This window comes from Struthio camelus, chromosome 20 (assembly GCF_040807025.1).
Source record: "Struthio camelus isolate bStrCam1 chromosome 20, bStrCam1.hap1, whole genome shotgun sequence".
NCBI lineage: Eukaryota > Metazoa > Chordata > Aves > Struthioniformes > Struthionidae > Struthio > Struthio camelus.
Genome location: NC_090961.1, coordinates 4,276,478 through 4,298,710, shown reverse-complemented (window position 1 = coordinate 4,298,710; position 22,233 = coordinate 4,276,478). Strand labels below are relative to the sequence as shown.

The window sequence follows — 22,233 nt, the reverse complement described above, 5'->3', positions numbered from 1 at the left end:
TATTGTGGAAGGGGCTTTCATCTGGGTGATTTGCCCACGAGTGTCACTGGTGCTGTACCTGCCTGGCACGTGGTTACAGCAAACAAGTGCTTGGAGTATCTTGTTCTCCCCAGCTCGTGACTCAAGGGATTGCAGCCAATATGCCTTTCACCTGTCTTTCTGCATGAAAGAATCTCTCAGCAGTCTCTTGTGTGGCTCTTGTCCTAGTCTTCCCAGTTTCATGGGGAGGCTGCTAGCAGGGGAAGGCATCTCAACAGGTTTGCAGGTAAATGGGAAGATATTTGCTATGGCTCTTCTCCACTGAACCATTAGCCTCTTTACTAGGCTACAAGCTGAGTTGATTGGGAACACCTATTCCCTCTTGCTCCCTTCTGGAGATATGGTGGGATTTGGGCTTCTGTGCTCATGGGTTTTGACATGCTATTAATATCACTTACCTATATGAGAAACTCTCATTCCAGCAGGCCAAAGAGGTTTACGCTGAACAAATAGCTGAAGCTTGACATAAGCCTCTGTTGTACTGATTATTCCTTCAGATGTTCCACCCTGTCCAGTATCCTGATGACCTGATTTTGGGTTTATCAAGGAGTCTGTAGCATTGCAGGCCACCTAGCACTGCCTTGCCGAGGGTCCCTCCCCTCCTTTGGGGCCTGAGAGAGGGTGGTGCCAGGGGAAGGGATGTGGTGTGGGGAAGTAGAGACTGGCTGTTGCCGTTTTTTTTTTTTGCTACTGTACTAATTTCAGTGCTGTACAGCACCAGAACTAGTAAAATCATTTGGAGCTGATGTTTGTTACCAAAGTGTGATGTATTGGCGGTCACCAGAGTGTGAAGATGAGCAGTGCTGGGTAGCTTAGTGAAAGGAAGAGCAATGGGAGCAGAGGAGTGCCTTGGCTAGACAGTGTGCAAACTGATGTGCACAGCCTGAAGGCAACAGTTTTAATAGTTGACTGTCCTCCTTGGCTGTTTGCCAGGGAAGCGTTTCACCATCACAACTGTTGAGTTAACCTGGCAGGGGATAACGCCTTCCCTTTCAGTGCTTTCCCAGCTGCACTTTTACCCTTTGCATGTGTGCTTTGCATTGGCAACCTCCTTTGGCCAAATCCTCGTTGACATCTGCCACCATGTCCCCTTCTGAAAGCACCCTGCCTCCATCTCTCTCTCTCTGAAGCCAGAAGGAAAAGGGGGAGGTGGGGGTAGGGGGAAGCAAAGACCTTCAGGTTTGGGGTAATTTCTGGGAGGGAAGCTAGTGGCGAGCAGGGACAAAGGGGTGGCGGGTTGCGAGCCGCGGCCGCGCGGCCCCGACGGTTCAAACTTGCCGGGGGGGCCGGGCCGGGGGCCGGCCGGGCCGGGGGGGGGGCCGGGCTGCGCCGCGCCGCGCAGGGGGCCGCACCGCCCGGCTCTGATTTGCTGCGCGGCTCCGAGATTGACAAACTCTCGCCTTGGCTTTAAAAGAAGAAAAAAAGGAGGGGTGGGGGGGAGAGAAAGAAAGTTTTCGCTCCGGCAGCAAGCAGGGGAAGGGGCGAGCGCGGTGGAGCCCCCCGACAGCCCCATGGCTTTATAAAGCGGCTGCTCTCTGGGGGGGGGGAGGCAGGGGGGGGTCTTGAGCGGCTTTTCTTCGCGTGTGTGTGTTTTTTTTTTTAATTTTTTTGCGCCCCCTCCTTCCTTTTCTCCTCCTTTTTCTCAGTTTTTTTTTTTCGGTGCTTGCCGAGTTGTCCCGAGCTGGTGCCCCTTTTTTTGTGGACCATGGATACGCACACACGGTGGAAAAGGCGAAGCTGGATACGGAGCTGGCCGGTGCCCGCAGCGCTGCTCCTGCTGGGCGCCGCGTCCCTGGGCGGTGCAGGTAAGCGGCCGCGCGGGGAGCGCGAGCGTCGCCCGCGTACGGAGGAAGCCTTTGGGGAGCTGGAGCTTTTTTGGAAATTTGGCGCAAACAGCGAGAGGGAGAGAGAGCTGGCTTTTGTGCTTTGCAAAACGTTTGTCTTTTCTTACTCGATGCCTTCCAAAAAGAGCGAGCGAGAGAGGAAAAAAACCCTTTAGCTGCCCGAGTCTCTGAATGCCGTTTGTCAGGGGGCCCGTAAAAGGGAAAAAACTTAAAACAATGCTTTCCCCCCTCGTCTTAAGCAGATCTGCCTGTTGCTGTGCTTTTTTTCTGGAGCAGAAGTCAGTATGTGTTTCTAGAGCTTCTAATTCTGTTTGTATGTGTGTATTTATACGTGTGTGTGAATACATGTGTATATTTAACTGGAAAACTCTCTTCGTGCATAGTTCCTCCTCCTCCTCCTTGAGGAGAGGAAACTTTTGTCGAGAAGGAATTTGCTCTTCTCTCCCCGCTTCAAAGCGGCAGATCTCGGTGCACAAAAGCTTTGCCGACTTTTCTGCTCCGGACTCCAAGGCACACACTCTGTCCCCTCTGCACTTCCCTAACCCAACTTTGCCGTTTCTCCCTCAAATTACTACTGCCGACTGTGGCTAGAGGAAGTGCTGTGAAGAACGAGATGCAAAACAGTCCTAGGTAGGCAAAACGGCAGCAAACCCCCCTGAAATGTCATTTTAAAAGTCGTGCCGAAGAAGGGATTAAGCACTTTATTTTGCTAGCTGGAGGCTTCGGTTACCCTGTGTGTTTCAAAGGGCTCCGCTTTCCAAATATCTGCGCTCCCCGTGGTGAATTGTGAAATACCAGAGCAGGATAGATGGATACTTGTGGATTTACTCCAAAAGTTCTGTTTTCAGGGTATTTTCTGTGGCTGTGGGAGATGCTAGGGAGGCATCCATGCTCTGAGATCATTTTAAATAATGTTAGAAAGAATAAGTGGTTTGTGGGCAGAGCTGATTTTGAAATCTGCAAAGTTAAAGTAGATAAGAGTTTTGTGGGATTCTTAGGAAACTAAGCTAAAAGCATGCGGAATAGCTGATCTGCCCGAGATTGAGCTTTCATGCTCAAGTTCATGCAAGTTTTGGATATTTTCTTCTATCCTGGAAGCTCAGCAGGTGGTAGTTGCTGGGTTGTTTGTATGTTACTGGGACAAATGTGTGGGGAATTTTGTTATATAGTGGTGTAATTGTCAATTATTGTAGTTTCTAGGCTCTTAAAATAACTTTAAGGAAGAAAATAAAAGGCGGTAGCACGAGGAATGCTTTCGTCAACAGTTTGCTTGCAAGTTCTGAGCAAGATGGAAAGAAGTTGTTCACCAATGAATAAAATGCTTCTAGTACATCACTGCTAGGAAAAAAAAATAATGGCAGTCAGAGTTACTGAAGAGATTGTATTGTATTGCAAAAGCATTGGATTATTATTTAGAGCAGTTTTCTCCGACTAAAGACTATTGGAACAGTACTAACAACTTAATCCCCTTTTTTTATGCAGCCAGTGGCATCAGGCCACTGTTACTTTGTTAGCTGGAAGCTGAATTATTACTAGTCTCCGCTGTTTCAAAGGAAATAATAGTTTTTTTCTGCCCTCTGTCATTGTGCTAGTATTTCAGTGGTTTCAGAGCATCCTTAGGAACGTTGCCTGTCAGTGTATCTTCTCTGAACAGCTTCAGCATAAGACCTAGCACTCTTTAAAGTTACTGGTAACTTTTCTGTGACTTCTGTCACAGCTGTGGGTGCAGCTCTGGGAAGCAGTGGTCTGTGTAGCTGGAGCCAGCGATGCGATGCGGTGGGAGGCTGGAGAGCTGCTGCAGGGCCAACTTGCCGCTCTGAGCAGCGACTCTGGCAGTGAAAGGCTTTGAATTTTCCTAATGAGCCTCCTAATAGGCTATCAATTTAGATGAGGGAGGAGTCAGATTTGGACAGCTGATGGCATTGACTAATACCCCTTTAGAGCTCTTTTTTAGCCTTCCAAGCTGTTTTTTTTATCAGCTCAGATTGTTTCTGTTTCAGTTTCATTTTAGGCAGTCCCTCTGTATGGAGTGAGGCAAAACACTTAAAATCTTCAGAAACACATCAGTCAGGTTGTGCAGAAAAGAGGGGGAAGAAAGCTAGCCCAAGGGTTTCCAGAATAAACCGTCAAAGACGCTTCACTATGTCAGAAGTGACACGAACTGTGAAGTGCAGCTGAACGCTGCCCTTCCAAATCATACTTTTCTCATTTTTTAAACAGATGATGTCACGCTCCAATCTAACCCGCAAAGTTGGAGTATCTTTTTCTAACAAATCCCAATAAAACTGAATCAGGCTTCTGGACAAAAATTTTTGGAAGCAGCAGTTTCCTTTAGTGGCAAAGAAAAGTATAATGAGAATACATGGTATGTCCTTTAAAAGAAATACAAATAGTGGAGATTATGAAGTATCTTGTTACCATCTGTTGCTTCTCTCCTTGGCTGTTCCCCAGTCCTTTAGAAGGAGCTTAAAAAATATTCTTAGTATTCAGCCAGATAGAACAGTTTTGTTTAATATTTTGCCAATTGAAAAATCTTGATATTGTTTTATAAGAAGAAATATGACTTTAAGTTTGGAATTGGTGATGGATCTGATTTCCAGTGTAAAACCTGGATTATGCTGTCAGTGTGTTGCCTGTTTGGAACACGACTTTGTAGCTTAAAAGAAACGCAACTGTTGTACATGCTCCATCCAGAGGATGGACCAGAGGCGTTCAACTTAAGCGATATATTACTCTTCTCTATAAACTAGGGACGTGATGACAAATCTTTTCAAACTATTCCCTTCTAGAGGCAGTTTTTAAAGGTTACTCGCTGATCTCTTCCCTGCAGTCAGGCAGAATTGCTGAGTGCGGGAGTTGCAGTCTCGGGACTGTGAACTGACTTTTGGTGTCCGAAGAGGCGGAACAGTGTGCACTCTTTATCTGTTGGCATTGAACTCTGGCTACTGAGCTCTCATTTTTTCCTAGTCTGAAGATTACCTCTTGATGGGTATCACTATGTTAGATATCCAGTATTGGGTCTTTGCAGATAAAACCTCTGTTTAAAACCAAGGGTAATCCGATAAACCAAACTGTATTGGCCTTAGTGCTAGGGCTTGCAAGATATGAAGGCTGCCCTAGGACAAATGGGAAAGGACTGTAAAGGGGATATGTGTCCTTGTTTTAAGTGGGTACTGCCCCCTGCCCATTGCATGTTGTAGTTTCAGGAGATGGGCTTTCCTTTACGGGTTTGTTCTTTTTAACGGTGAGCAAATCTCATCAGTCAGATTCTGTTTCATGACCACTGGAAGTCAGAACAGTGTTGCAGGGGATGCGCTAACATCTGTCAGCGAGAAGCCCTTGGGTGACTTGGTGGTTCCAGCTTTCCAAGCTCCTCTTCCCCTGTGCTGTGGGATGTGATCCAGATGTGGAGCTGCAGGTCCAGGAGGGGGTGTGTGCATGAGGAAGCCAGGCCTTGCGCAGAGCCCAGCTTCCAGTTTATGCCACAGGTCTGTGCTACGCTGGCTTGGGTAGTTAATCCCTCCTTTATCTAATGTCATAGAAAATAATTTTATGAAATAATTATAGTATCCTTTTAAGTATTAGATATCAATTATGTGGTGTTCCCAATTCTGTCTTCTGCTTGGTCATCTTAACTACGCTGTCCTTATTAACTGGGCTTGGTCTAAAGGTCGTTCCGAAGAGAGCTTGTTTTGCATGTCGTTTCTCTGCACCGATGGTATTTACCAGCATCTGTGCTGTGTGTGATACTCAGCATAATGCTTTTAATTTTGAAGTAGCTTTTCTTTTCTCAGAGTTTTGGCAGGAAATTCTCTGCCACTGTCCCAGGACCAAGGTCCAGACCCCTAATGGGCCATAGGTGCCTAACATGCAGCACCTGCCTGGCTATTTTCCTCTAGCACTGAAGATGCAGTTCTGTCCTGATGCTGCCTGACCCTCTACTTTGGTGCAGAGTCCTGGCCTCGAAGTTTCCCCATGTGTCCTGAAGCCTGGCTTCAGTTTGTAGTTTTAAAGCGAGTATGCTTTCTCACAACTGCTTTGAGTTACAGATAGCGTTGAAAAGGAGACACAGCGTGGCAACAGATGTGAAGAGGCAGACGGTGCTGCTATGGCATACGTCACTAAAGCAGGCACGTTTGTATGAAGCACCGTTTATAGATGTATTTTAGGTAGTCTAGGTTTTGCATCTGGACTTCAGAAATAAACCTGTGGGAGGACTTGCAAGGAAACTGCTTTTCAATCTGAGTTTCTTTTCTGCAGAGGAAGAGCAAATTGCCCATTTAATTTTTTGGCAATTACTTCTTTTACTTTTTGTTTTATGCCCTGGTGCTCCCTCCTGCTCCATGCCCCATCCCTCTCCCTACACTTTTTGTTTTAATCTGTTTCAACTCCAAATATATTTCTTGGAGCAGAAGTTCAATGTTGGAGAATGGAATATCTGTGTTCATAGGGCCTGATCCAGGTTTCTTTCATGTTGATGGAAAGTTGCCTGCTGGCTTCAGTGGAAATTGGTTCTGGTTGTAAAAGATAAGGAATTGGCAGGTGTCTGTAAAAGAACTGAGTGTTTTTAAGACTGACCTTTGTCCACGAGTGCAATAATGTATGCTTACCCAGATCCCTAGTCCTGAGTAATTCCTGTGCTCTTGGCTGGAGCTCTCCCTTGCCTGCTGGAGAGCATGCCAGTAGTGTAGTAGAGATGAAAGTGCTTTAAGGACACTGTGCTCTTGCTTTCCTGTTGAGTTAAAAATCTCTCCTTTTGTGAAAAGCTGTGATATTGTGCTTATTGCCTGGGAGGAGGATTATTTGGTTTGGGTCATGGTCGCTAGTGAAGCGCTTGTGATGTGCGAGTGGGCAGGATGCTGGGGACATGTTGCAGTGTGGGATACTGCGTAGTCCTTCCCAGAGCGGCTGGAAGATGGCAAATTGCTTTCTATAGACAAGAAAGTATCAAACTTAGAAGACTGCACTGAGCAATAGGGCAGTGAACGTTTCCACATGAGCAAGTTGAGGATTAGAAGCTTTCTGGCCCAGCAGACCTGCAGTCTTACTTGCTGTTGTGCAAAGAAATGTTTGGAGCGGTGGGAGAAGGGGGACCAGGCCAGCTGGCCAACAGAGAGGTGATGAACAGGAGATAGATGAGTGTTCAAATTGGGCATCACCACAGTGATTCATGGTTTTGCTATTTGTGTGTTTGCGTGGTTGCCTGTAGAAACATCTGGAGGATAGGAGGATCTGGAATGAGGGGAGAGTGGAGAGCTGAGCCCGGGGTTGTGGGATATTGGTGAGTGCATTGCAGGTGGAGAGGTGCTGTGATGGGACTCCTGCTTGATCGTGCTCAGATGGTGTGCCTGTTGTAGCTGGTGCTGCTTGGGTTTAAAGAGCTTCCCTATAGTTGAATTAAGAGCCTCTCTGTTGGCCTGCTGGTTGTTACTTACGTTAGAGAGATAAGGGCCTGTCTGTATATAAAGCAATTTGGAGTATAGGCCCAAGGTTTGGGATCATTTGGGAAGAATGATCACATTTAGAGTTCACACTAAGGCAAAACATGAATTTTGAAGCACAGCAGTCCCTGAGATGGGGGAGGTCCCTGCTGTTTTACACATGAATTTGACACTTTCCCACATATGTACATGCCTGTTCGTGTATGCTCTAGCTTGGTTATTTGGTAGGAATCTCCTCAAAGCAGCTATCTTTCTATAAAATGAGTTCTTTTACAGAGAAAGACTTAAAACATCACTTGTGTTTTGCTGAAAACACAATTATAACTTTTAAATGCTTAGGCTTTGGTAAATGGCAATTGCTGTTTTAAAGAAGAGAATAATTATGTTAGATAATATCTATCTCTGCTGGTTTCCCTGCTCTACACATGTATGTCTTTTCTAGCTTTTAGTGTCTTGGTGGTGCTGGAGTGCAACCTTCTGTCCTGGATTTATTGCAAGTCTTGTTTGATCTAAGTGGTAGTACCTGGTACTGAAGTATGTAAATTGAGCTTTATTGATTACGCTTGTACTATCTGAGTAGGCACGCAGGGCCTTTCATTAAGCTCTTAAAGCCCTGGTTTAGCCTTCATGAATTTGAGATAAAAATTTGGAAGTGAGGAGGCTGCTTGGAAATCCTGGATGGGGTTATAAGGTGGATTGCCTCCCTGCTGTGCACTTGACAGCTGCCCCCCCCTCCCCCCCAATAGGTCTATGTAAAGGCAAGTGATGGTTGTTAGGGACTGTGACTCATGGCACGCGTCAGGCCAAGATGCTGGCTGTTGCTGTCCTCTCATGTGGCTTCCCCCTTGGCTCCCTGTGATGGGTGGCATAGTGGGGGGAGTCCCCAGGGAGATCCCATGCAATAAAAGACATCGCTTCTTGCTGGTGTTTCTTTCCAAACTTTGAGTTTATTAAGATATACAGAGGCTTTTTTGCACTTAGTAATGTCCCTCTTGATCAGGGCTGTTTAGTATTCTTTTTTCCTTTTAGCTCTTTCATTATTTTCATTATTTGAATTTTATCCAGTTATGACCTCTTTGGAGTGCAGCTATTGTACAGAGCTGTCAGGAGTATCAGTTTGAAGATATTGGTGGGTTTTTATCCTTTGCTAATTGGGTGGTGTTATTTTGCGGAGGTCTTAGGAGATTTTTGAAAGAGCTTTCCACCCTAAATGGTGTTGCTTGAAAAGGGCTGCTAGTGGAGCCGTCGCAAGACCTGCCGCACACCCTAGGTCAGTGGCGTGCTAGCTGTAGGAAGGCTATGGGCAGATGGATCCTGTGTCCAGGATGAAGTAGACCAGGACAGGAAGATGTGAGTGGTGAAGGTTTTGGTAAGGTCCAGAGACAGAAATCCTTTCCAGGTGATTTCTGGGTGTAGGGTGTGCAGGACCAGTCAGAAATACTTACATTTATTTTACTGTTGAGCTGAAGCCTTCTGCACTAGCTGGAGTGTCCTGAGGACCAGAGGATTCTTTCAGAGGCAGGTTGCTCTGCTAGCGCCCAGCTGTGTCTCCCTGTGGCTGGACATCAGCAAAGCCCATAGGAATGCTCTAAGATAGCAGCTTTGCTGGTTAACTGTGGGTGCACATCTTTGACTGATATAAGCAGAATGCAGTTGCCAGGCTCTCAGGAAAACTTTCCTCTGCCTGCTGGGTTCCCTCAGTTACCTGCTTTTACCTTCAGCAGTTGATCAGTGCAGTGCTAGCCCTCTCTTCTGCCCTCCTGGCTTGTTCAAGAGAGGTTCCTGGGACTGTTCTCCAGTTGCAGTCTTGCCTTGCTGCATATCAAAGCTTTTATTCTTACTAACTAGAGTGGAGCACATGTGATATATGCTGAGTCTGCACGCTGGCCAGTCTTTTCTTTTTAAAAAAAAAAAAAAAGTCTGTAAATAGAAACCTTTGTGTGAAACAAAAAACCCCAAAATGTGAAGGGACCAAAACCAAAAAAGGCAAGAGGAGCATGCAAGAATGGAAAATCTTTGTTAAAATCCAATGCTATATGGAAAAAACACTTAGATTGGCAACATGGTACAATTAGCCACTGGGTTACTGTCTGAGTTTCAGGGCCCTTGAAATAAAGCTGAGCACAGAGTGAACCGTCCAAGTGATGCCATGGTTTCTTTGTGGACGTGTCTGGAACATCCAGAACTAAAATTAAATGAAGGAGCGACACAAAGCATTTTTGAGGTTGGTTGCTCCGAGTCTGGGCTGCTTACTCTCCAGAAGCCAAAAGGCTGCTTAGCGTCATCTGGAAGCTTTCACAATGTTGAAAGATGTTGGTTTTTTGAAACTAGGAAAATGGTATTAATATATTTACAGTGCTGGAGTTTTCCTTTTAGATTGTTTAATAAGCTGGAGGGGAAAAAGGATGGTTTTGGGATTGAACGACTGGAATGAGCTGCACCGGTATGTTCCTTCCCTAGCGCTGACTTCAAGGCCTTGGGCAAATCACTGTGCTTCTCTGCCCTCAGACTTGTTCCTCTCTTGCTGTACAGAACCCAGCACTTGCCCTTGAGGCACTGCTGCAACATGTGTAATACTGAACACAGATATGCTGACGAGATGTATTTGTTTTGAAGCAGTGAAGTATTTGAAGATCTTCTCAACCGTATGCCTCAGGCTGTTAGTGGTTGTGTTTTAAGAGACTTCCTACTTTAACAAAAGCTTTTCTTCTGTGGGATGGTATTTTCCTTTCCCGTTAGTGCCTTGAACGTTGCAAACCCGAAAAGTTATTTGGATTTTGTATGCAGCTTTGGACAATCTTTTGTATTCCAGTTTAGACCATGGAGCACAAGACAGACTGCTATGCTGCCGTATAGAGTAGTCTCAACACCGTAGCTTTAAATCTATAAATGAAATCTGAAGCAGGTAGCCACACAGATGCTTCAGTTTATTTGAAAAAATCTTCTGGAAGCTGGAATGTCATGCAAATGGAATTGGGATACTGGACACTGAAGCTAAATATCCCCACTGGGTTTTGCATGTTAGGTCTGTGTTGTAATCCAGGGGAAGAAGGTCAAGTAGGATGATATCAGTATGTCTTTCAGCTAGCTTTGGGCTGAGGGCATCCATCTATTTTACCAGTATACAAAAGTGTGTTTTGTTGTTGAATGCTTTGGCTTATACAGGCTGTTTGGGCTAAGTGCATTCATCCCTTTGGATTTGGCATGGCTTTTTGAGAAGCTGCTCCATGCCTAATGCTTTATTGTTAGTAGTGTTCAGCCCTGCTGCACTAGGTTCTCTGGAGAAAGAGGTTTGAAGGCCAAACCTGAATCCAACTGTGGTCAGTAATAACTTTGCATTGCTTTGAACAGAGTTTGTATTTCACCCAGAGGAGCAAGGGCACCCTGTTTTTCCGTGGAGGGGGGTGGTGCATTAGTGCGTGGATCTTCTGCTGTCCTTAGAGGATGCTGCAGCTTGCTGGAGATTTGAACTATCTGCCAAGCTAAATGCATCTAAATCTTGCTATTAGCTTGAGATGACCCTGAATGCCATCCCCGCCTGGATCAAGCTGTGCATCTGCAGCCAGTGAGATGTTAATTTGTTCAGAGTAAATAAAATAGTAACTTATTTTTTTCCTGGCTAAGCTTTTAAGCAAGCTGTTTAAAGCCCTTTTCTTTCCTCACCTTTCTGCTCTTCGCTGCTAGAACTTGCAAAGGACAGGGGAAGAAGCTGCAACTCTGCTGGAAATGCTGCAAGAAGTTAATGGGGGAAGCTTGGAAAAGAGGTCACCAAGGGGTCTGTTGGAATCTCTGCTTAAAGGGACTGTCAGGCAGTTTTAGTGGCCAGATTTGGAGTTTCATTTACGTGTCAGCTGGGGTTTCTATTTTTTGAATGCAGACATGCAGGAAGGAGCTGTGCTTTAGCTGAGCTGCACATGTATTATCATGGAGTGCCTTACTAGTTTCTTTTCCTTTTCTGTTCCTCCCACTCACCCTCACACCCCTTTTTTTGTTTCCAAGACGATATTTAAGTAAGAATTCATTGCAGCTGGAGGTTACCTGCTAGTTTCCCAGGGTCTGGTGGGGAATTTTACATAGTGGTTTTGGCAGTAGGGTGTAAGTTCCTTCAGCTGCACCCCTCAGATATGAAGTGGGAAGCAGTGTATTTGTGTGGTTTTGATAGGGGTCATCCTAGATGTGCCCAGTGCTGGAATATGAAGATAGAGCGTGAGTGCTCTTGTCTGTTCCAGGTTAGAGATTGGGTCTGAGGACTGCATTTCAGCAGTGGAATAATGAATGCATTGTCTGTATGCCCCTATTTCCAGCTTGCACTGTTAAAAGTGAATAGAAAGGTCAAGGAGAGATGAGTCACTGTGAATACAAGTGTCATTCTTCTGAGAAGAAATGGAAAAAAGGAGCTTCCAAGCCAGGTGCTTCAGCTGGTGCCAAACAGCTCTGTTTCACTGTGCTTTGAGGGAGTTACAAGAGTAAATCTGAGCTGAGGTCAACTGAAGTGTTCAACCACCTAAAAGTTAACAAGGGTCTGGAGGGGGTTTGGCAGTTGTAGTTGCCAGGGGCTCTGAAGCTAGGTGCTGCTGTAGGGTGTGCACAGCTGATCCAGGTAACGTGCTGAGGTACTGGGTCACTGCTGGACTATTGTTGTTGCTTTGCATGACAAACATCCTGAGCTTAAAGGGTTAGTAAGGTCTCAACTTCCTTTCCAGCTCACTGACATGCAGGAAAAAAAAAAAAAAAGACTTCCTCCAAATTAATGTGGAGATGCCGAATATGCAGCCAGGCTGCTTTCTTCCAACACTTGGATGTTGCGTGTTGTGCTATAGGGTAAGCAAGGCTAGTAGTGTCATGAAGATGCTATACTGGGATAGTATTATTGTCTGTTGAAATGTTGGCAAGAAAATTTGCCTGCCTTAAGCAAGAGACCCCAGCAGGGTCCCAGCATGATCCTGCAGCACCTCTTGGGTGAGGGAGCTGCACCGCAGCAGAGCAGCAGGCAGGCAGTGATGTGCCCGTTGGCAGGGTGCCTGGAGGTGCATAGGGCTTCTTCGTGTGGCCCAGCCTATAGCTTGCTTCCATCCCCTGCCCTGGCCCTAGTAAGTGCCGGTTATAAATTAAGCTTTTTAAATTTCCTGTCTCAAAGCTTAATCCTGCAAGCCCTAGGCAGCTGGTTAACTGCATTGGCACAGCACTGAAAATAGAAATGTGGCTTGTGGGTCGCATGTGTTGAAGGGGGAGCAATAAGCTGAGGATGGGTTATCGCCAAGTGGGTGGGATGGGATGGGGAGTTGGCCAGGATTTTCCTTTCATTGATACTGCTGGGGCAATTTCAGTAAAACAGCAGTGGTGGCCTGGAGGCTAGAAAAGAGAAGCCAGTTAAGAAGTCATTAGTACTCTTTTTAATTGGCTAGAGTTTCTTTAAATTGTGGGAAACTTATACCTGTGTGTTTCCTTTTTACGTGGCTGAAACGCCCTCCTTTGGGTACATCATCATTTCGGTTGATTGCTTTGCCTTCCCTGGAAAGGAAGTGCATGTAGTTTTCTGCCTCAGTGTTTCTGAGTCAGTGGGATGCTATGACAGAGATCCCTGCATGTTATCTAGTACCACTCTGGCATTTTGGTGGAACATGAATCCTGAGAGACTAAGTAGAATTGCATATGTTTCTGATTTCTAGCCAATGGATTTTTTCCTGTTCCAAAATATCCTTCCACTGTAAAACAGATTTTTTCCAAAAAACTTTAGAATCTTTATTTTCCCCTATCAAAACTTAACTTCAGTAATTTTACCTATTTTTCTTGCCCACTTGAAGCAAGAGCATCTTCAAAAACATGTCAAATGAATTTGCCAGGATAGCTTTTGTCCAAGGTGGCTGAAAACTCAGCACAAATTCCATTTGACATGAAGTGATGGGAACCTGGACTCTTTTGCTGATGATGCAACGCCGACCTAAAGGCGTAGTAAGGCAGGAGCCGACTTGTAGCTCGTGTATGAGAACTGTGGCAGGTTTGCAGTTTTCCTCGCACTGAGGCACTGGGGGAGCTGCGATGGGCTCATGGTCGTGTGCTCCTCAGTCTGCTGCATGGGAGGGGAGCACGCTATGGGCAGGACCAGCTCAGATGTGCCCAGCGGCATTTCCCTGAAAGATGAGGCTGTTGGTCACCCTGTGCATGCCTCAGTCCTGGAGCGTAGGCTGCTCAGTGTCAGTCTTGGAAAGCTGTCAGTTCCTTGAAGGGTAAGGAGTAATGACCTGGAGCAGTGGGTTTGCAGACGCTTTTCTGAATGAGGCCCATGTTGTTTTGCTCTTGATCCCTTTGGGTTTTCTGCTTTTTGTAAAAGGGCAGATCACCAAGAATCCCCTCGTTGTCTGTGCGATCCAAAAGTGACATGAAGGGTGGGAGGAGGAAGCGGCTTTGATCCTTGTCGCTGGCGCTTTGGCACCCGTGGGCCAGTGTTCATGTGGGAAAACTGCGAGGAATGTTCTCTCGCAAGGGCTTGCAGGGATCGGGAGAGGCATATTATCACGTCGTGTACGTTTTGGGAGAAAGTCTCTCTCTGTCTCTCAAATGTTTAAATTAAAACAATCTGTCTTTCTGCAGCTGTTGGCTGCTTTCCCTCCTGACCTCAGGAGCTGGGTTTGGGGAGGAGCAAGCAGACCCCAGTGCTTCACACTGGCTTGGGGGGGGGGTGGTTTAAACTTCAGTTCTGATTCCCTGCAGGATGCAAAACAAAAAAAATAAGGGCCATATCTGTTCTGGAAACATCAATTTTCCCAGTGCTCTGTAATTAAGACTTCACTGCTTCCTGATAGAGATCTTCATGTGCTGGAGGCTATTGTCTTTCAAGATTATGTATAGGAAGAAAGCGGCAGACTTAACCCCTCTGCCAGCTTTTGTCCCACCCTCTCTCCTGCTTTTTTTCCTTCGGAGTCAGGTTGGAGGGTGAGTTCCTCTGCAGTGGAAGAGGCTCGCTATGATCTTTGAGAATTTGGGGCCGCTTCTTGCTGTCTTGTCTTTTCCCACCGCAGGGTCTTGAGTCTGTAAGGTGCTGGCTGGATGCTGATGTCCCTGGGTGCGCGTCCCTGCTGGTGCAGCCACTCTGCCGGCACTGCCTGCCCTCAGATGCTTTTTTGAATGGCTGCTGTGGCTCTGTTTTGGGAGCTTTGTGGTCTGCGTGGAGGCAAAGGACTTCCCTGCGCATGGTCCAGGGCTTGGGGCTGACCCTGGGGCGTGCTGGGTTTGGGCTTGGCTCACACCTGGGCAGAGACAGGATTTTGGTTCTTGGGTGCGGGTCGTGCTCTCGTGGTGCTGTGACTGCAGCAGTCTGTCTGTGTCGAGCCCTGGGGGAGCTGAATTGGGGTGTCTTGGGGTCCTAACTCCTGTCAGCTTTGGGGATGTAGGCAGTGAAACAGGCTTTGCACAGCTGGGCCTAAATCGCAAAACTGCTCTTCATCTCTTCCCTACCTCTGCTTTTGACCTGTTGCCTTCCACTGTCCATAGACTTCCATTTTTTGGCAATTTATGAAGCATTTTTAATATTGGTTGTGGTTCAGCCTAGGAAAATTTGATGTGATTTCTGGTGGCAGTGGGGAATAGGCTTGGCTAAAACTGGAGCTGGCTAAGATCTTCCTATGAAATATGAAGCAGAATCAAAACTGGAGCTTATTTTGGGCCTGGAAATGTCTGCAAATAACTTTGGGTTCCTTGTTCGAACGCGCTGAAATTCCACTTATAACCTTAGAGATGCTCTGAAATGTTCAGCTTGTGCTAGAAGTTAAAGGTGTTCTGCAGGCATAGACTGCGTCCTTGCTAAAGTGTGTGATGGTGGGGGTATTTTTGTGAATGTTTTAGTAACGAGTGACACCCTTTGCATCCCCAAAAATGCTGGAGGAGTTTTCAGTGGGAGTTTTTGAAAAATTGGAAAACTTACCTGAATATAGCTTATCAAATACTATACATCCACCAGAAAGTTGGATTTTTGTACCTGTATTTTAATATACACTTGCAAAATGGCATTTTTCCTGGAAAATTTAGATACTTTTTTCCCTTGTCAGAAATGTATAGAAAGCAAAAAAAAAAAAAGGAAAAAAATGCTTCAGTTTTCAGCAAGCATTTTTGAGCAGAAGTCAAGGAAAAAGCAACCCTGTTAATGACCAGCAGTTATAATCACAGTTACCCTGGGCCTAGGCTGCTGTCACTCGGCTGCACTGTGCCGGGTTGCGTTTGCAGCCCGGAAAGACTAATGCTGCAGAGACCGGGATGGATGTGGTGAAGCTAGTGCTTGCAGGACTGCGGGGCTGGGTCCTGTGTACTTGCAGTCTGGTTACAGCCCTGCCCTGGTCCCTCGAAACTGCTGCCTTGGGGAGCTGGTGGAGTCCTCGCCTTGGGGCATCCCAAGTGACACACAGCTGCTACGCTAAAATGAGCATGATTTCCACGGTCCTGGAAGTAGCCCATCTCCACTGCTGGAGTGGTTTCTTGTGGAGTTCAGCTTCTGGGCTGTACAGTCAGGTTTTATGGATGAAGCTGGAACATCTGCTGCTGGGGGTGTTGAAATCTGCTGGTTTTGCTCTAGTTCTTGTGGCCTCTATGGTACCTGGGTGGGATTAGGCACCTAATACACCTGCCCTTGCTATGAGTTTGGGGTCAGCTTAATCCTTTTTGAGTAGTGAAATGTGCAGCCCCAGGGTATTTCATGGGAAATCTTCTGGATAATGGTAGGACTGAAATTATATGTGGGAGATGAGGGAGGGGGGGAGCTTTTATAGAATTATAGACCTGGAGAATCTCCTCACCCTAATAAAATACACCAGCCTCCCAAAGTGGTGGATCCGTTCTGCAGTTTATTTGAGCCTCTTCATCCTGTTCTGAAGGGGTTTTTCTTGCCCTTAAAGGCCTTCCACTTAAGTAGCATGAAACAGGAATTGAATTGCTTCAATCTCCTTTGGGACAAAATACTTCAACTGTACCTTGCTAATTTGGGATATGAAGGGCCAGAAAATCTGGCATGTGCTGATGACTTCTCAGAAAAAGGTTACTAGCTTCCTCAATGGACCATGTCTGTATGTCTTCCTCACCCCCCACTTCAATGTTGGGACATAGTGGAAAGGGAATATTTAGTTTATTTTCCTTTTGGAGATCCACCAGGCTTCTGTTGCAGGAATGCTCCCTGGTTTGTGCTTGCAAGCTTCACCTGCTCCCAAGCTGCAGATCTAGGGTGAAGCTTTCAGGGCTGGAGGTCTGTAGGTGCCCAGCTTTTATAGATCACCAAGTCAGCTCTAGTGCATAATTCCTTTAAGGTCACTTGAAAATCCCAGCTTTCACTGCTCTGCAAAGTGAGTCCTATGCTGAGAACTCAAAGCTGCAGATGTGCCACAAGTAATGTATTTGGGGAACAGACCTGATATGGCTCTTTCTGTGCTCTGCTGAGCACTGACTGACAGTAGAGGGGGTGTTAATGCAGCCAGGTATGTCATGTCTGTATAATGTCAGTCGGCAGGATTAAATCAGGCATGTGGAAAATTCTTCTAGGAAGCAAAGCACAGTGAGAAATAATCACTGGGGAACTTGGGAGGTGAAGTAGCCCGCTCTAGACAAGCCCCAGTCATTATCTGTGCTGCTGGAAATCTGCCAAATGATGGATCAGCAGTTTTGGAGGGAGTGGCACTACATTGGCATGTCTGCGAGAGCATCCTGCAACGCTGAGATGCAAAGCGCCTCTGTTTTAATTGAAAATGTCTTACTAAGTTTCCCAGAGCGGGTGAAAGGAGGGAACCGTTGGCTGTGTTGGCTGCTGCGTAAGGTAATACATCAGTTCCTCCTGGGGTTGAGGAGAGGAGGCAGTTGCCACTGGAAGCATGAATACACCATCAGGGTTTGGGAGGGCTGAGTGCGAGAACCAGAAGCCCTTTTCCGTTGTACTGAGGGTTGCAGTATGGTTTGCAGTATAGTTGCGGTATTACGTTAGGCATCTATGTAGCTATAAACTTACAACAGGAACTTCTCTGTGAATGCAGCTATCCTGGAAGTTTTTGCCTGCAATGGACAGGAGGAGTTAGGAGGGCTCTGGCAAGGGATACCCAACTCTAGGTTTGAGCCCTGTATGCAGCTGACATACTTCTTAGGGTGCCTGTCTTAAAGTGAATGGCTCCTCCCTTCTCTTTGCTCTGGAAAAGATATCTTAGTGTATGTATAAGGGAATTAGCTGAAGGGAAGAGGAACATACTGCAAGTGACCTCTTTGCACTTTTGTAAGGATAAAATTTGTTTTTCTGTAGCTATGGAGAATCTGTCGCTTTGAGTAATTAATGATGGCATATAAAATGTACACGGATTGCCTTTAAGCTATCATGTATACTCTAGCGCAAGGTATTATAGCTATAGTAATATAGCTTATTTTCTTGGTAGAATATCAAGCATGCTCTGTATAATTCAGTTTTCTCAAAGTATGCTGATAACTCGTCCTGCCATTTGCCTTGTCTCCAGCTTTCCAAATATTTTCTTACCTCGTTTGGCTGCTTTTGCTATTCAGCAGTCCTTGGTGCTGGGCTGCCATACCTATCTAGATGGATTGATGCCTTGATGTGTCACTTACCTTCACTCTCTGTATAAATGTAAAAATACCAAATGTTATTTATATGCATACATGAATGGATGCAGAAATGATTGGAAGTGTCAGCATGCACTTTTCCAGAGGATGGAAGCATGTTTGTTCCTTCATTTATTTCAAATGTGGTGAAATTAATTACTACTAGACTTGAAGTGACTGGGGGTGCTTCTTGTCTGTGTTTCAGCTGGGGGGCTGAAGGGGGGCTGGAGTAGCCCTGTGCGGAGCTGCACAGCTTTCCTTTGGTGAAAACTTCATGCTATATAATGGGAGCAGTGTTTAGGAGCTGAAGTGCAGGTACTAGATTATAACTCCAGGCAGTGTAAAGATCTGGATTTGCAGCAGGAGGACCAAATTTTGACCTTTTCATTTGGTTTCGTGGGAGAGTTGGCCTTGGTTTTGGTAGGGAGGGATGTCTCCCCGGGGAAGAAGGGCTTCTGGCCGCAGCGCTGGCGGTCTGGCGATAGCCCGGTATCCTGGAGCTTGCTGACACTGCTAATATTGCACTCCATAAGCTGTAGATATACCCTTATCTTTGTTCTTCTATGTCTCATCTGGAAGATGGTGTGTTTTTCTTAATTTGCACTGAATCTTGGGAAGTTCTTGGACTCGGGGGATTAGAATTCTGGAAATCCTGACTGGATATAGGCAAAATTCCCCAAAAGGATGCTGGGTTTGGGTGCCCAGGTTAGGTACAATGAAGGACTGAATTTCAGCTTAGCAGCTCTGAATGGGGGGTATGAGCTCTCTGCACTGTGGGAAACCAGGCCTACAAGTCTCGAGTCCCATAGGAATCCAAGCAGTAATCTCAGTGACCAAGAACACAGTTCTTGATTGCTATTGACCATTTCATTCCCTTGCTCTGTTTGCCTTGTGGTTGTCCTGATTCTGGGAACTGTGGAGCGCTCCAGGGAGAATTGCTTGGTATGGTGCAGGCACTGGGTCAGAAGCAGAGCTGAGAGTCTTCATGCAGATCCTCGGGAACGATATTGTGCATGCCTTTTCAGAGTTTGGTTTTCAACCTGCCTTTTGACTTTGTATAGAAAGAAAGTCTGTTCTTGTAAGGGCTTTTCCTGATAATTTGTTCTAATAATCCTGTGTGCCTCAGACCCTCATTCCTCCTTTCAGATGATACCCTGCAGCAAGTTCTGCAAGTAGACCACTGGAGTTTGCCACTTACCGCAGGGAAATAGCTGTTATCAGAGAATTTCTAACTATGGCTAATTTAGGATTCATCCATTTTTAACCTTGTGATTTCCAGGCCCCTCAGACCTGTTATCTGGGCCTGATACTGTCTTCCTTAGTGGCCAGTTTTTCCAGTTGCTCCCAACACTCTCTCTGCAATGTCTCCCCTGCCTACCATACCCAGAAAAATAAGCAGCCCATCTCTTCTTGCCCTCTATTGTCTCTCCCTTTTGTGTTAAGTCCAGTCAATGCCTTTGAGCACTACCCTATAGTTTCTGTGTTCCCTCTTGTGAAGGACTTTTCTCCTGCATTCTGGGTGTTGTGGCTCTGCAAATATATGCCAGAGACTCTGTATGAAAATAGCCCCTGCCTTTCTGTAGCTGTCATTTATTTTTGCTCCTTTAATTAGATTTGATCATGCTTGTATTTTTTTCTTTGAACCATCTCTTTTCACTTCAGCAGGTATATCTTTGAAGAGTTTTTCTGTTCCATTTCTACCTCTGTATTTGCAGCCGTGCTGGCTCATACAGCTATCTTCTCTCCTTGGATTGAGTTGGGAGGAACTTTTAACTGCAAGACTCCAGGTTTTCCCAAGTACTTCCTGCTTCTGAGATCCCTCTGGGATGGAGCTGCTCTCATCGCCCCTCTGTCTGCTTTTGCCTCAAGCTGGCAGCTATTTCTGTGACTCCCTCAAATACTTGCATCCATTGGTATTTTAATACTGCTGTCATCATTGAATTTGAAATATGCCTACTCGGTGGCATATTCATTTATCCTGTCTGATTGCTTTTCAAGGATCATGTCCAGAGAGTATATAACTTCTTATATGCTGATCATCTGAGGCTGTGGCTCCTCCATGTGTAGGAGAGAGCTTTTCCCTGCAATAAATTGCACGATTCTGTTTGGGTTTCAGCAGAGTGCTGCTAATTTACGCCACACAAGGATCTGCCCTGTGGCATCCTCAGCTATATACGCTTGTACGTATATACTTACTTAAAACTGTTTTCCCACCTCATCGATATCTCATTAATCAAAATCTCTTTTGCTAATGATCAAAGGTCTGGCCTTCAAGCAGGCACAGCCTTATCTGTGAAAACATTTCCAGCTTGTTTTTCAGTGACCACCCTAGAAGTCAAGCCAGAGATGGCATCTCTGAAGCACCTGACTGCCTTTATTGTCCCTGGCTCCTTGTCATGCTTGTCCTGTCAGACAATATTTACACCATCTCTCTGCAGGCTGTTTCATTTCTTGCCAAAGCTACTGCCTCTTCCTCCCTATGTCTTTAACCCTTGAGGCTGTGCTGTGGCTTTGGGTTGTTATCCATGACTGCTGCCACAGTGTGGATGTGATTTGGACTGAGGATGTTTCTAAATGCACCTTTGGGAGTCTGCTGGTCTTTCGTAGCATCCTTGTGCGTCCTCTTTGTGAAAGGGCTTTTGCCTGGATCGTCCTTCTATTTGAGGGCAAAGGCGTGGTTGGAGAGGCTGGGTGGGGGATAGGCAAGTCTTATGCTGTTTGTTAAACAAAGTGCCTTATGAGACCAGAATAATCCTCCCAGATGGGACCTGATGTGTAGTTTCTCCAGCAGAAAAAGCCAGCAGTGGGTAGGGAGCTTGCCACAGATGGCGCTCTGCCCTGAGCAGTGATGGGTTTAGGGGTACTTCCCCTTACCCTGACCGGAAAGGTGGAATGGGAAATGAGGGAGGAGACTGCGGTGGACCCATGGGGAGAGAGGTGGCTCGGTTTTGTTCTTGGCTCCTGTGGGATGTGACAAATTCACCATGAGGAATAAGGGATGGAGCTGGGAAGAAATGGGAACAATTGCAATAGAGAGAAGTGGTCTCCAGTGTGTTCTGCTCTGAAAAGCAGTGTTTCTTGCCAGATCTGGATTTATGAATTGGTGAGAAGCAAACAACAACCAGTTTCCACATGCAGATCTGCATGTGTGTGAGACCTGCTGGTGGTGCCTGGGAGTGCCCAGCTGGGCTTGTTGGGCTGCAGGTGTTGACTAAAGGTGTCCAGCAGCTGCTTTGTGCAGACAGTGCATGCTAGCAGATTCCTGCCTGATGAGCTTGTCTGTCTGAAACAGCCTGGGGCCTTGTTAAAAACTGTTAAAGGTCAATAGGTCATGTTAGTCATACTCCTCATAGGATGACTGACAACATTAGAGGGTCTTGCTGAATGCCTTGAGTAGAGGCAGGTTCTTGTGGGGGTGGGGGAGGTTATAATGCCTTCAGGACTCTACAGCAGTGTCAGAAAAAAACTTGCAGCCTAAGGCTCATAAAGCATGTGCTTAATTAACATCTAATGTCTAACACATAATTAAGGGGAAGAGTTGGTTGGCCAAGTCAGTGTGTTCAAATGGTTAGAGCTGCAGGTGAGATGTCTCTTCATCTGTTGCTGATGGCTCCTGTGACCTTGCTCAGGGTGGCTTGCATTACTATCCTAGTTATGGATAGGGAAGGAAAAAAATTTGAGTGTTTAAATCAAATAATGGGGACAATGTCAAGGTAAATGTATTACACTACAGAAAAAGCCATATAAAATGTGACTGATATGTCAGGCAATTAATCTGTGAGCTACTTTTTACTCATCTGTGTTTCCCTACGGCATTTTGCACCCTTTGGAAAGGTTGCATGATGTGGACTATGCTTATATTGTAGTTGAGAGATATGGGTAAAGTAACCCATGTGCCTTTAATCTAGTTATCCTGGATCAATAATTTGAAGCCCACTAGGATGGGTTTCTGGGGCTGCACAGCGTAGTCCAAGAAGTTGGCTGTATACTCACAGCTGGAGCCTGGGGCTGTGACTTTGCTCTAGGTGCTTAAGGCTGCTATATTAGAGCTTGTTTGGGTGTTTCTTTATATGCTGTGACTGCACTTCTCAACATCATGCAAATGAGTACTTGTTTTGCTGTGTTCTCTTATACAAATTTACTTTTTGATTACTCATCTCTTAGGGACAGATTCTGCCAGTTTTATTGCCTTACCTTATTACGTAAATTGCCACTGAACATATTGGGATTGTTTGAAAGCAATGTAATGCTCTACTCAGTGGGAATAGGGCCTGGAAGAATTGTGGGGAACATATGGCTGTTAGGCTTCTCCATAAAACCTTAGCTCTGCT

At 45.9% G+C, this 22,233-nt stretch overlaps 1 protein-coding gene across 2 annotated transcripts in view; it reads left to right on the top strand.

The window, feature by feature from the left end:
* Positions 1 to 1,348: 1,348 nt before the first annotated feature.
* COL5A1 (collagen type V alpha 1 chain) overlaps positions 1,349 to 22,233 on the top strand; it is a 177,191-nt gene continuing 156,306 nt past the window's right edge. Inside the window, exon 1 of one of the 2 annotated variants that reach the window (XM_009665728.2) lies at positions 1,349 to 1,844. In XM_009665728.2, the coding sequence (XP_009664023.2) occupies positions 1,745 to 1,844 (100 nt within the window). In that variant the 5' untranslated portion in view covers positions 1,349 to 1,744. The remainder of the gene's footprint in view (positions 1,845 to 22,233) is intronic. The other variant, XM_009665729.2, reaches the window with a different exon arrangement.